The sequence below is a fragment of the Oncorhynchus keta genome, chromosome 35, assembly GCF_023373465.1.
Source record: "Oncorhynchus keta strain PuntledgeMale-10-30-2019 chromosome 35, Oket_V2, whole genome shotgun sequence".
NCBI classification, from domain to species: domain Eukaryota; kingdom Metazoa; phylum Chordata; class Actinopteri; order Salmoniformes; family Salmonidae; genus Oncorhynchus; species Oncorhynchus keta.
Window position 1 is genome coordinate 68,364,122 of NC_068455.1, and position 13,393 is coordinate 68,377,514.

At 45.3% G+C, this 13,393-nt stretch overlaps 1 protein-coding gene across 1 annotated transcript; it reads right to left on the minus strand.

Moving 5' to 3' along the window:
* Nucleotides 1-5,858: 5,858 nt before the first annotated feature.
* LOC127915514 (uncharacterized) lies at nt 5,859-7,846 on the minus strand. The gene is made up of 4 exons (XM_052495685.1): nt 7,674-7,846; nt 7,284-7,517; nt 6,738-7,127; nt 5,859-6,660 (listed from the first exon to the last, which is right to left on the minus strand). Exons 1-4 carry the CDS (start codon nt 7,844-7,846, stop codon nt 5,859-5,861), a joined length of 1,599 nt encoding a protein of 532 aa, XP_052351645.1.
* Nucleotides 7,847-13,393: the final 5,547 nt, after the last annotated feature.

Below are 13,393 nucleotides of genomic sequence, written 5' to 3' on the forward strand. Positions count from 1 at the left end.
TTCCTCATGGTTTCCACATGGTTTCCTCATGGTTTCCACATGGTTTCCTCATGGTTTCCACATGGTTTCCACATGGTTTCCTCATGGTTTCCACATGGTTTCCTCATGGTTTCCACATGGTTTCCTCATGGTTTCCACATGGTTTCCTCATGGTTTCCACATGGTTTCCTCATGGTTTCGACATGGTTTCCACATGGTTTCCACATGGTTGCCTCATGGTTTCCACATGGTTTCCACATGGTTTCCTCATGGTTTCCACATGGTTTCCTCATGGTTTCGTCATGGTTTCCATGGTTTCCATGTGTTTGATGCCATTCCATTTACTCCATTCCAGACATTATTATGAGCCGTCCTCCCCTCTGCAGCCTCCACTGGTCTGGATCAACCATGTATGAATGGGCTTTGATCCCTGACACAATCTACTTCTCTTTCATTAACCCTTTTTCCCTAATGAAATAAAATGAACGTTTAAATCGTCTTACTGCCTTACACGTAGTGGTACTGCTTACACTTAGAGTTCAAACTATGACCTCACCACGTTGATGATTAGCCCCATACTGCCCCAGTAGTCTACTACCATGTGCAGCTACAACATGATCTCATTTTCACTGTCCAATAAATGTTTTTCTGTGTCAGATAATTACACGGTGTGGTTTGTGGACGCAGTACAGTAGGAGAATAGAGCTTGTCCAAATCAAATCAAATGTTATTTGTCACACGTGCCGAATACAACGGGTGTAGATACAACGGGTGTAGATACACAACGGGTGTAGACTTCAACGGGTGTAGACTTCAACGGGTGTAGACTTCAACGGGTGTAGACTTCAACGGGTGTAGATACAACGGGTGTAGATACAACGGGTGTAGACTTCAACGGGTGTAGATACAACGGGTGTAGATACAACGGGTGTAGACTTCAACAGGTGTAGACTTCAACGGGTGTAGATACAACGGGTGTAGATACAACGGGTGTAGATACACAACGGGTGTAGACTTCAACGGGTGTAGACTTCAACGGGTGTAGACTTCAACGGGTGTAGACTTCAACGGGTGTAGATACAACGGGTGTAGATACAACGGGTGTAGACTTCAACGGGTGTAGATATAACGGGTGTAGATACAACGGGTGTAGACTTCAATGGGTGTAGATACAACGGGTGTAGATACAACGGGTGTAGACTTCAACGGTTGTAGATACAACGGGTGTAGATACAACGGGTGTAGACTTCAACGGGTGTAGATATAACGGGTGTAGATACAACGGGTGTAGACTTCAACGGGTGTAGATACAACGGGTGTAGACTTCAACGGGTGTAGATACAACGGGTGTAGACTTCAACGGGTGTAGATACAACGGGTGTAGATACAACGGGTGTAGACTTCAACAGGTGTAGACTTCAACGGGTGTAGATACAACGGGTGTAGATACAACGGGTGTAGAAATGACTTACTTACAAGCCCTGAACCAACAACGCAGTTTTAAGAACATAAGAGTTAAGAAAATATTTACTAAATATACTTAAAGTTAAAAAAGTAACATAATAAAATAACAGTAGCGAGGCTATATACAGGGAGCCCCGGTACTGAGTCAATGTGCGGGGTACAGGTTAGTCCAGGTAATTGAGGTAATATGTAGGGTAAAGTGACTATGCATAAATAATAAACAGCTAGAAGCAGCAGTATAAAAATCCAAATATTCCAGGTAGCCATTTGATTCATTGTTCAGAACTCTTATGTCTTGGGGGTAGAAGCTGTTAAGGAGCCTTTGGGTTGCTGGTGTCTTTGACCATTTTTAGGGCCTTCCTGACACGGCCTGGTACAGAGGTCCTGGGTAGCAGGAAGCTTGGCCCAGTGATGTACTGGGACGTACGCACTACCCTCTGTTTGCTATCTATCAGGGCCAAGATGCCTCTTTTTCTCCTTGGGGATATGGAGACTTGCTGTTTGTGTGTGACTTTGGCCCGAGCATCCTTCTAGACTTAGTTCTGTATCCTCAATCTGGACTTTCTCTATCTCGCTCTCTAACTCTCTATCTCTCTATCTATCTCTATATATATCTTTATTTCTCCATCTCTCTCTCTATCTCTCTCAATCTCTCTATCTATCTCTCTCTATCTCTCTATCTCGCTCTATCTATCTCTCCATCTCTCTCTCCCCCTCTCTCTCTCTCTCTCTATCTCTCTCTCTCTCTCCCTCTCCCTCTCTCTCCTTGGCTAAATGGTCCTTTTGTCTCTGCCTGCCTCTGCTTTCCAGACCAATAAAAAAATAACCAACTAAAACAAAAGGCAGAGAAATAGGCGATCTGATACGCTCTCTACTTTCTGACCTTTCTCTCTGTGTCCCCACTCGCTTACTCCATTCTCTCTCCCCCTCTTTCCTCCCCCCTTCCTCCCTCTCTCCCTTCATCTCTCTGGTGCTGAAGCTCACACTGTGAGTATGAATAGGGATCTGTGTAGATTTCTGTGCTCAGAATACTAAATGGGGGGCGGGGGGTTGAGGAGGCGGGGTTTCGGATAGGCGAGTGTGATAGGCCGAGTACATTCACAGCTGCCCTCTGAACCCTACTGAGGCCTCGCCCACACATACAGTAAACACACATTCACATGTACAGCGACATACACAACACGGCCGTCTCAATATATCAATGTTGATATTTCCCAAACAACACTTACTATTATTATTATTATTATTATTATTTTCCCTTCGTTTAGTATTCCTTTTAACACTTCTGTGTCTTCCTCTCCGCTATATTCTCTCTCCTTTTGAATCAAAGTATGCACTGTAACAAAAGATTTGTTGACTCAATTTACATAGGTTTGTTACCACCCTGCCTTAAAATGTCATGTCAAGTCCAATCCGGATTTCGTGTGGTGATTAAGAGGGGTTGGGTTAAATGCGGAAGACACATTTCAGTTGAAGGCATTCAGTTGTACAACTGACTAGGTGTCCCCCCTTTCCCTTCCCTTCCCTCCCTTTCTCCCTCTCGCCATCTCTCTCTCACTCTGTCCTGTGTGCACAAGAATCCTTTGTTTAGGGAGATGAAAGGGACAAAAGCCACCATTGAAGAATACGACTGAGAGAGAGAGAGGGAGAAAGTGTGTGTGTGTGAGCGCACATTGGCTTGTGTGACCGAGTGATCCTATGTGAGTATGTGTTCAAGTGTGTGAGGGGGCAGAGAAGGGGAAAGAGGACTTGGATTAAGAGAAGAGAGAGAGAGAGAGAGAGAGAGAGAGAGAGAGAGAGAGAGAGAGAGAGAGAGAGAGAGAGAGAGAGAGAGAGAGAGAGAGAGAGAGAGAGAGAGAGAGAGGGTATGTAGAGACAGATTGATGACAAAAGATACTCATTAGTATTCCTGAGCAGTGTGATCCACCGTACTCCTTCCTGTCTCTCTGTGTGCACCCTTCCAATTCCCCAAACAACCTCTGCACAACACTCCAACCACCTCCAAACAACCTCTGCACAACACTCCAACCACCTCCAAACAACCTCTGCACAACACTCTAACCACCTCCAAACAACCTCTGCACAACACTCCAACCACCTCCAAACAACCTCTGCACAACACTCCAACCACCTCCGAGCAACCTCTGCACAACACTCCAACCACCTCCAAACAACCTCTGCACAACACTCTAACCACCTCCGAGCAACCTCTGCACAACACTCTAACCACCTCCGAGCAACCCATGAAAACACTCCAAAAATTGCCCCACAACACTAAAAGGACCCTGCAAACAGAAAAAATACTTTTCAACCAAAATGAATCAACATTGATGTACCCAGCCAGGTGTGAAGTGGAGATACTCTGCTGCTGCCCTGTGCTCCAGTTGGGGTGATGTGAATGAGTTAGAGAGTCTCATATTCACTCAACCACCCCTCTATAACACTTGAGTACCTCTAACGGACAGATTCAAGCAACATTCAAGTCTTGTATATTACACATGAACAGTATAAGGTGTACAGATCCCCACACAGCCTCTGCAAACAAGAACTGGCACAACTTCTTCATTAACCAAACTATTTGTGTTCCTGGTGCTCAAACTACCCACAAATTGACAGTTGAGAAGCAAGCCCATCTACGGACATTTACGTTTTAGCAGGCGCTCTTATCTAGAGCGTAAAGTGCCTTGCTCAAGGTCAGATTGACAGATTGTTCACCTTGTCGGCTGGGGGATTCGAACCAGCAACCTTTCGGTTACTAGCTCTTAACCGCTGGGCTACCCATCTTGCACACGCTGTGTGTTCCCTACATTCAAGATACATTGAATCGTTTTAGTAGACCCTTTCCAGCCTTTCAACAACAAGAGCAGAGGGAGAAAACAAAACAGCTGAACTGTATCTAACTCGTTTAATGCATCCCAACTTCAATTTTGACATCTCTTTAGGGTCCATTTTACACATTGTAGACTTGACTTGTAAACTGCAGCCAGTGAGTGTTCTGGAATGTTCCATTTAAGCCCTAATCATTGTGCCAGAGAGGAGATTGATGTTATAGTGCCAGAGTTGGTGCCAGAGGTCATTTTGTCGGCACCCTCCCAGTATCCATGGTGATCGTCCTCAATGTGTCCCGGGTCAGGTTGCCTTCCTACAGGTGTGAGTTAGAACCCTTATCAACACGAATACAGTCTACAGCAACGTGTTTTTACTCCTTCCAGAGGAACTGAGGTCCCACTTTAAACTTGTAATCATTGGCCACTTTAATCATGTTTACATATGTTGCATTTACTCATCTCATATGTATATACTGTATTTTATACCATCTATTGCATCTTGCCTATGCCGCTCTGTCGTTGCTCACCCATATATTTATATGTATATATTTGTATTCCATTCCTTTACTTCGATGTTTGTGTATTGGGTAGTTGTTAGATTACATGTTCGGTAAATTGTCAGATTACATGTTAGATACTGCTGCACTGTCGGAACTAGAAGCACAAGCATTTCACTACACTCGCATTAACATCTGCTAACCATGTGTATGTGACCAATAAAATGTCATTTGATTTAAACAAAGTACAGATTATAAAGCTTTTATACAGCATGCACTGTAAAAATATGTGTATATGTTTTTATGGGAGCTTAGTTGCAGCCTGTACATTAGTAAAGATACTGTACGTTACCGTAATTTCCAAAGAGACCATAAAAGTACATTTACGGTAACATACTGTACTTATTTTTACAGTAAGTTACAGGTAACTGTCTGCCAGTAAGTTAACAAAAAACAACAGGATTATTTTTTACAGTGGACATAAAGGCTTCGTAAACACTACATAAATACTTCACAAATCATCTATACGTTCATGTCATACTCTATAAAGTGTGTATAAACATGCATAATGCCTTATGTCTTTGGCAATTCAGCCTACAGTGGGAATGGTTATGTCACCCTTTATACACCATTTATAGAGTTTGACATGTGCTTATAGATGATATGTGTAGCATTTATGTCGTGCTTATGAAGCCTTTTGCAATTTTACAGCCTTTATAATTTGTACTTCATATAAAGTGGAACCGGAAGAGAATGAATAATCAATGTGACAATTAAGTCAAAATTATACAATTCTAACCAATTACTGTTACTAAATACTTAAATTTTTATTGATTGAAAATGCAGAGTATGTTGAAAACGTAATAACGGTCACAAGAAAACTTCCCTTGAGATGATGTCCCACTATTATTTTACAAGGTGTGATGGGGGTGGGTGGGGGGTGGGGGGGGGGGGAAACATGATTCCAGCATCTCTAATCTAAACAGTCAATTTAGTCACATACAGGTGTCCACAAACTCCAGCTCCACTTATAAGTGCCACACGCACAGTGGGCACCAACCCTTACCGTAAAAGCACTGATAGGCTACACTCATCCTGTTCTCTGTGTGCACCTGTGCTCTCTGCCCATGTCCTCTTTGCGTACTAAGCTAAATAGCGTTCTCATCCTGTTCTCTGTGTGTAGGGGGCACCTGTGCTCTCTGCCCATGTCCTCTTTGCGTACTAAGCTAAATAGCGTTCTCATCCTGTTCTCTGTGTGTAGGGGGCACCTGTACTCTCTGCCCATGTCCTCTTTGCGTACTAAGCTAAATAGCGTTCTCATCCTGTTCTCTGTGTGTAGGGGGCACCTGTGCTCTGTGCCCATGTCCTCTTTGCGTACTAAGCTAAATAGCGTTCTCATCCTGTTCTCTGTGTGTGGGGGGCACCTGTACTCTCTGCCCATGTCCTCTTTGCGTACTAAGCTAAATAGCGTTCTCATCCTGTTCTCTGTGTGTGGGGGGCACCTGTGCTCTCTGCCCATGTCCTCTTTGTGTACTAAGCAAAATAGCGTTCTCATCAAGTTCTCTGTGTGTAGGGGGCACCTGTGCTCTGTGCCCATGTCCTCTTTGCGTAATAAGTTAAATAGCGTTCTCATCCTGTTCTCTGTGTGCAGGGGGCACCTGTGCTCTGTGCCCATGTCCTCTTTGCGTACTAAGCTAAATAGCGTTCTCATCCTGTTCTCTGTGTGTGGGGGGCACCTGTGCTCTCTGCCCATGTCCTCTTTGCGTACTAAGCTAAATAGCGTTCTCATCCTGTTCTCTGTGTGTAGGGGGCACCTGTGCTCTGTGCCCATGTCCTCTTTGCGTACTAAGCTAAATAGCGTTCTCATCCTGTTCTCTGTGTGTGGGGGGCACCTGTGCTCTGTGCCCATGTCCTCTTGCGTACTAAGCCAAATAGCGTTCTCATCCTGTTCTCTGTGTGTGGGGGGCACCTGTGCTCTCTGCCCATGTCGTCTTTGCGTACTAAGCCAAATAGCGTTCTCATCCTGTTCTCTGTGTGTGGGGGGCACCTGTACTCTCTGCCCATGTCCTCTTTGCGTACTAAGCTAAATAGCGTTCTCATCCTGTTCTCTGTGTGTGGGGGGCACCTGTACTCTCTGCCCATGTCCTCTTTGCGTACTAAGCTAAATAGCGTTCTCATCCTGTTCTCTGTGTGTAGGGGGCACCTGTACTCTCTGCCCATGTCCTCTTTGCGTACTAAGCTAAATAGCGTTCTCATCCTGTTCTCTGTGTGTGGGGGGCACCTGTGCTCTCTGCCCATGTCCTCTTTGCGTACTAAGCTAAATAGCGTTCTCATCCTGTTCTCTGTGTGTGGGGGGCACCTGTACTCTCTGCCCATGTCCTCTTTGTGTACTAAGCTAAATAGCGTTCTCATCCTGTTCTCTGTGTGTAGGGGGCACCTGTGCTCTCTGCCCATGTCCTCTTTGCGTACTAAGCCAAATAGCGTTCTCATCCTGTTCTCTGTGTGTGGGGGGCACCTGTACTCTCTGCCCATGTCCTCTTTGCGTACTAAGCTAAATAGCGTTCTCATCCTGTTCTCTGTGTGTAGGGGGCACCTGTACTCTCTGCCCATGTCCTCTTTGCGTACTAAGCTAAATAGCGTTCTCATCCTGTTCTCTGTGTGTGGGGGGCACCTGTGCTCTCTGCCCATGTCCTCTTTGCGTACTAAGCTAAATAGCGTTCTCATCCTGTTCTCTGTGTGTAGGGGGCACCTGTGCTCTCTGCCCATGTCCTCTTTGCGTACTAAGCCAAATAGCGTTCTCATCCTGTTCTCTGTGTGTGGGGGGCACCTGTACTCTCTGCCCATGTCCTCTTTGCGTACTAAGCCAAATAGCGTTCTCATCCTGTTCTCTGTGTGTGGGGGGCACCTGTACTCTCTGCCCATGTCCTCTTTGCGTACTAAGCTAAATAGCGTTCTCATCCTGTTCTCTGTGTGTGGGGGGCACCTGTACTCTCTGCCCATGTCCTCTTTGCGTACTAAGCTAAATAGCGTTCTCATCCTGTTCTCTGTGTGTAGGGGGCACCTGTACTCTCTGCCCATGTCCTCTTTGTGTACTAAGCAAAATAGCGTTCTCATCCTGTTCTCTGTGTGTAGGGGGCACCTGTGCTCTCTGCCCATGTCCTCTTTGTGTACTAAGCAAAATAGCGTTCTCATCCTGTTCTCTGTGTGTAGGGGGCACCTGTACTCTCTGCCCATGTCCTCTTTGTGTACTAAGCAAAATAGCGTTCTCATCCTGTTCTCTGTGTGTAGGGGGCACCTGTACTCTCTGCCCATGTCCTCTTTGTGTACTAAGCAAAATAGCGTTCTCATCCTGTTCTCTTTTGTAACTTAATAGGTGTAACTTTTAATCAAGCTCTGGCCTTTTTATATTCCACCAGATCGATGTAACTCCCTGCCGTCTCTCAGGTGAACAATCACCAATTAGCTTTGCTGCTAACAACTTATACATATTCTGTAAGATAACAATAATCAAATCATTGTTGATGATCTAGTAAGCTAATGAAAGCAAACTGAATGTAGGCACATGAATTAGAATGTGTGTGTCATCACTTACCTTTTGTTGCAATTGTTGAATGCAATTTTGAGACTTTTAAAAGTGTTTGTATCCCCCAAAACACATTTAAAAAATGTATGTTATGATCAATTTGCCTATTTGTTGACTTTTTACTCAGTGCGACGTCATGGATTGGAGGAATGCGCACTTGTTGACAGTTCTCTCACAGGCATGAGCACGAGACACCAAAACTTTCATTGTCTACAGATTTCCATCCTGATTGTAGTTTGAGATATTGCCATTATAATTCTAACATGCCTGACAATAAAACCATTTTTACAAACCGTTAAAATCAACAAGTTTCTGTAGCCTACGAATCTAATCCCGAATTTACCAAAGACAAATCAATGGTTTCTCTAAGACTGGAGTGTCAGTCTGTACCGGTTCCGGTTGAAAGTTACAGAGTTATTATGTAATAAAATAGTTGCAATGTCCCCCGTTGCATCTCGAGCTGTGATGGTTCGCAGGTTCATGTAGAAGTTGAATTGTCCTCTTCTCTCAAGTTTACACTTGTCTCTCCTTATAAATGAAAAAGTAGCCTGTTCAGTCACTCAACTGGACTCAGGACATTTTAATTCATTAATTCAACTCTCCTCCCAGCTTCGCCTCCCACCCTTTCTCTCTCTCTCTCTCTCTCTCTCTCTCTCTCTCTCTCTCTCTCTCCCACCCTCTCTCTCTCTCTCTCTCTCTCTCTCTCTCTCTCTCTCTCTCTCTCTCTCTCTCTCTCTCTCACCCTCTCTCTCTCTCTCTCTCTCTCTATCTCCCACCCTCTCTCTCTCTCTCTCTCTCTCTCTCTCTCTCTCTCTCTCTCTCTCTCTCTCTCACCCTCACCCTCTCTCTCTCTCTCTCTCTCTCTCTCTCTCTCTCTCTCTCTCTCACCCTGTTCACTGTAAATGGGTCCCTTGTTAAGGGTTCCCCGACTGTTCAGCCATTGTCAACTTTCTCATGTAAATGTCTGATGGTTAAGATACACGCCTGGAAGTTATTTCACTGTTAGAACGCGTGGAGGTAGCCTATTTACAAATCAGAATGAACAACAGACACTTTATTCTGGACTTGGCTCCTCGCAATTTTGCGTCGGCAAAGTTGGCCAACAGTTTGACTGAATAATGTCGGCTTCGCTCTGTGAGGCCATGCCATGTCCGCCTGCAAGGAGAGAAACGCTATACACGTGCTCCCGCCGCGACGGACATCACAGGAACTGTCCTGAATAATGATTGAAGAAGGAAAACAAGATCACTGGACAGTTAGGTCTACCCAGAACAATGAAAAAGCTATAACCTCCATGTCTTGTTACAGTTAATATCAATGCCTATAACTTATCTTATAGAATCAGGTTAATTGGAAAAAAATGAAAGGACAACTTGATGAAAGAGCCCATGTGAAGTTTGTTTTGGCGGGAGCTGGATTTACAGCGCGCCCCAGCAGAGTGACCATGGTGGGAGGCAGATGCATGAATAAACCTGAGTTGCACCATATTTGCTGGACCTTTTTCACACGAGCATCAATCTCACGGACCCACCCACCCGCCAACGCGTGTTGTTCCATCCTGTCGTCTCCGGTCCCGCTGAGAGTTGTTCCCTCATCTGTGCACGGGCACCTTAAGGTGTGTGTGTGTGCGCGTGCGCGTGCATGAGTGTGTGTGTGTGTGTCCAGGGGAGAGTCCTTGTCCAAGGTCGCAGCCTGGTGGGGATGGTGCATAACGATAAAATATACACCGCCTTCAGAAATGATTCAAACCCCTTGACTTTTTCCATATTTTGTTGTGTTACAGCCTGAATTTAAAATGGTTTCAAAAAAGATTTTAATGTCAAAGTGGAATTATGTGCAATATTTATTTATTTTCGAAATGTTTACAAATGATTCAAAAAGAAGAAGCTGCAATGTCTTGAGTCAATAAGTATTCAAGCCCTTAGTCACATAGTAAGTTGCATGGATAGTTGCAATAATAGTGTTTAACATGATTTTTGAATGATACCTCAGCTCTGTACCCCACACATACAAATGATCTGTAAGGTGCCTCAGTCGAGCAGTGAATTTCAAGCACAGATTTAACTACAAAGACCTGGGAGGTTTTCCAATGTCTCGCAAAGAAGGGCACCTATTGGTAGATAGGCACTGAAAAATGGGCACTGAATAGCCCTTTGATCGTAGTGAAGTTATTAATTACACTTTGGATGGTGTATCAATACACACACTCACTACAAAGATACAAGCGTCCTTCCTAACTCAATTGCATCCTGTTTGCAACAAGGTACTAAAGTAATATTGAAAAGCAATTAAGTTTTTGTCCTGAATATGTTATGTTTGGGGCAAATGAGTACCACTCTCCATATTTTCAAGCATAGTGGTGGCTGCAGCATGTTATGTGTATACTTGTAATCATTAAGGACTGGGGAGTTTTTCAGTATAATAAAGAAACGGAATAGAGCCAACCACTGGGCAAATCCTAGAGGAAAACCTGGTTCAGTCTGTTCTCCACCAGGCACTGGGAGAACAATTCACCTTCCAGCAGGACAATAACCTAAAACACAAGGCCAAATCTACACCAGAGTTGCTTACCAAGAAGAGAGTGAATGTTTCTGAGTGGCCGAGTTACAGTTTTGACTTAAATCTGAATGTTCCCTCTCTCCGGAGTGCGAGATTTTTAGAATGCTTAGAGCACGTGTCTCTGTTTTAAGAAAACTATGTTATAGGGGTCAGCAGTTGACGGAAAGAACAGGAGAGAATAGGGAGAGATCAGGAGAGATCAGGAGAGAACAGTAGAGAATAGGGAGAGATCAGGGAGAGAACAATAGAGAATAGGGAGAGGACAGGGAGAGAACAGGAGAGAATAGGTAGAGGACAGGGAGAGAACAGGAGAGAATAGGTAGAGGACAGGGAGAGAACAGGAGAGAATAGGGAGAGGACAGGGAGAGAACAATAGAGAATAGGGAAAGGACAGGGAGAGAACAGGAGAGAATAGGGAGAGGACAGGGAGAGGACAGGGAGAGAACAGGAGAGAATAGGGAGAGGACAGGGAGAGGACAGGGAGAGATCAGGAGAGAACAGTAGAGAATAGGGAGAGGACAGGGAGAGAACAGGAGAGAATAGGGAGAGGACAGGGAGAGAATAGGAGAGAACAGGAGAGAATAGGAGAGAATAGGGAGAGGACAGGGAGAGAATAGGAGAGAATAGGGAGAGGACAGGGAGAGGACAGGGAGAGAATAGGGAGAGGACAGGGAGAGAACAGGGGAGAATATGGGGAGGACAGGGAGAGGACAGGGAGAGAATAGGAGAGAATAGGGAGAGGACAGGGAGAGAATAGGAGAGAATAGGGAGAGGACAGGGAGAGGACAGGGAGAGAATAGGGAGAGAACAGGAGAGGACAGGGAGAGATCAGGAGAGAACAGTAGAGAATAGGGAGAGGACAGGGAGAGAATAGGAGAGAATAGGAGAGAATAGGGAGAGGACAGGGAGAGGACAGGGAGAGAATAGGAGAGAATAGGGAGAGGACAGGGAGAGAACAGGAGAGAATATGGAGAGGACAGGGAGAGGACAGGGAGAGAATAGGGAGAGGACAGGGAGAGGACAGGGAGAGATCAGGAGAGAACAGGAGAGAATAGGGAGAGGACAGGGAGATAATAGGAGAGAATAGGGAGAGGACAGGGAGAGAATAGGAGAGAATAGGGAGAGGACAGGGAGAGGACAGGGAGAGAACAGGAGAGAATAGGGAGAGGACAGGGAGAGGCCAGGGAGAGGACAGGGAGAGGACAGGGAGAGAATAGGGAGAGGACAGGGAGAGGACAGGGAGAGAATAGGGAGAGAACAGGAGAGAATATGGAGAGGACAGGGAGAGGACAGGCAGAGAATAGTGAGAGGACAGGGAGAGGACAGGGAGAGAACAGTAGAGAATAGGGAGAGGACAGGGAGAGAATAGGGAGAGGACAGGGAGAGAACAGGAGAGAATAGGAGAGAATAGGGAGAGGACAGGGAGAGGACAGGGAGAGAATAGGGAGAGGACAGGGAGAGAACAGGAGAGAATAGGGAGAGGACAGGGAGAGAATAGGAAATCAAATCAAATCAAATGTTATTTGTCACATACACATGGTTAGCAGATGTTAATGCGAGTGTAGCGAAATGGCTTGTGCTTCTAGTTCCGACAATGCAGTGATAACCAACAAGTAATCTAACTAACAATTCCAAAACTACTGTCTTATACACAGTGTAAGGGGATAAAGAATATGTACATAAGGATATATGAATGAGTGATGGTACAGAGCAGCATACAGTAGATGGTATCGAGTCCAGTATATACATATGAGATGAGTATGTAGACAAAGTAAACAAAGTGGCATAGTTAAAGTGGCTAGTGATACATGTATTACATAAGGATGCAGTCGATGATGTAGAGTACAGTATATACGTATGCATATGAGATGAATAATGTAGGGTAAGTAACATTATATAAGGTAGCATTGTTTAAAGTGGCTAGTGATATATTTACATAATTTCCCATCAATTCCCATTATTAAAGTGGCTGGAGTTGGGTCAGTGTCAATGACAGTGTGTTGGCAGCAGCCACTCAATGTTAGTGGTGGCTGTTTAACAGTCTGATGGCCTTGAGATAGAAGCTGTTTTTCAGTCTCTCGGTCCCAGCTTTGATGCACCTGTACTGACCTCGCCTTCTGGATGATAGCGGGGTGAACAGGCAGTGGTTCGGGTGGTTGATGTCCTTGATGATCTTTATGGCCTTCCTGTAACATCGGGTGGTGTAGGTGTCCTGGAGGGCAGGTAGTTTGCCCCGGTGATGCGTTGTGCAGACCTCACTACCCTCTGGAGAGCCTTACGGTTGAGGGCGGAGCAGTTGCCGTACCAGGCGGTGATACAGCCCGCCAGGATGCTCTCGATTGTGCATCTGTAGAAGTTTGTGAGTGCTTTTGGTGACAAGCCGAATTTCTTCAGCCTCCTGAGGTTGAAGAGGCGCTGCTGCGCCTTCTTCACGACGCTGTCAGTGTGAGTGGACCAATTCAGTTTGTCTGTGATGTGTATGC

Excerpts from the sequence above, each read along its gene's own strand:
- LOC127915514 (XM_052495685.1), bottom strand. The coding sequence starts at position 7,846 with ATGGGCAGAGAGTACAGGTGCCCCCTACACACAGAGAACAGGATGAGA. Across the intron at positions 7,518-7,673 it reads GACATGGGCAGAGAGTACAG|GTGCCCCCTACACACAGAGA; the intron begins GTGCCCCCCACA and ends CAGAGAGCACAG. Across the intron at positions 7,128-7,283 it reads GACATGGGCAGAGAGTACAG|GTGCCCCCCACACACAGAGA; the intron begins GTGCCCCCCACA and ends CAGAGAGTACAG.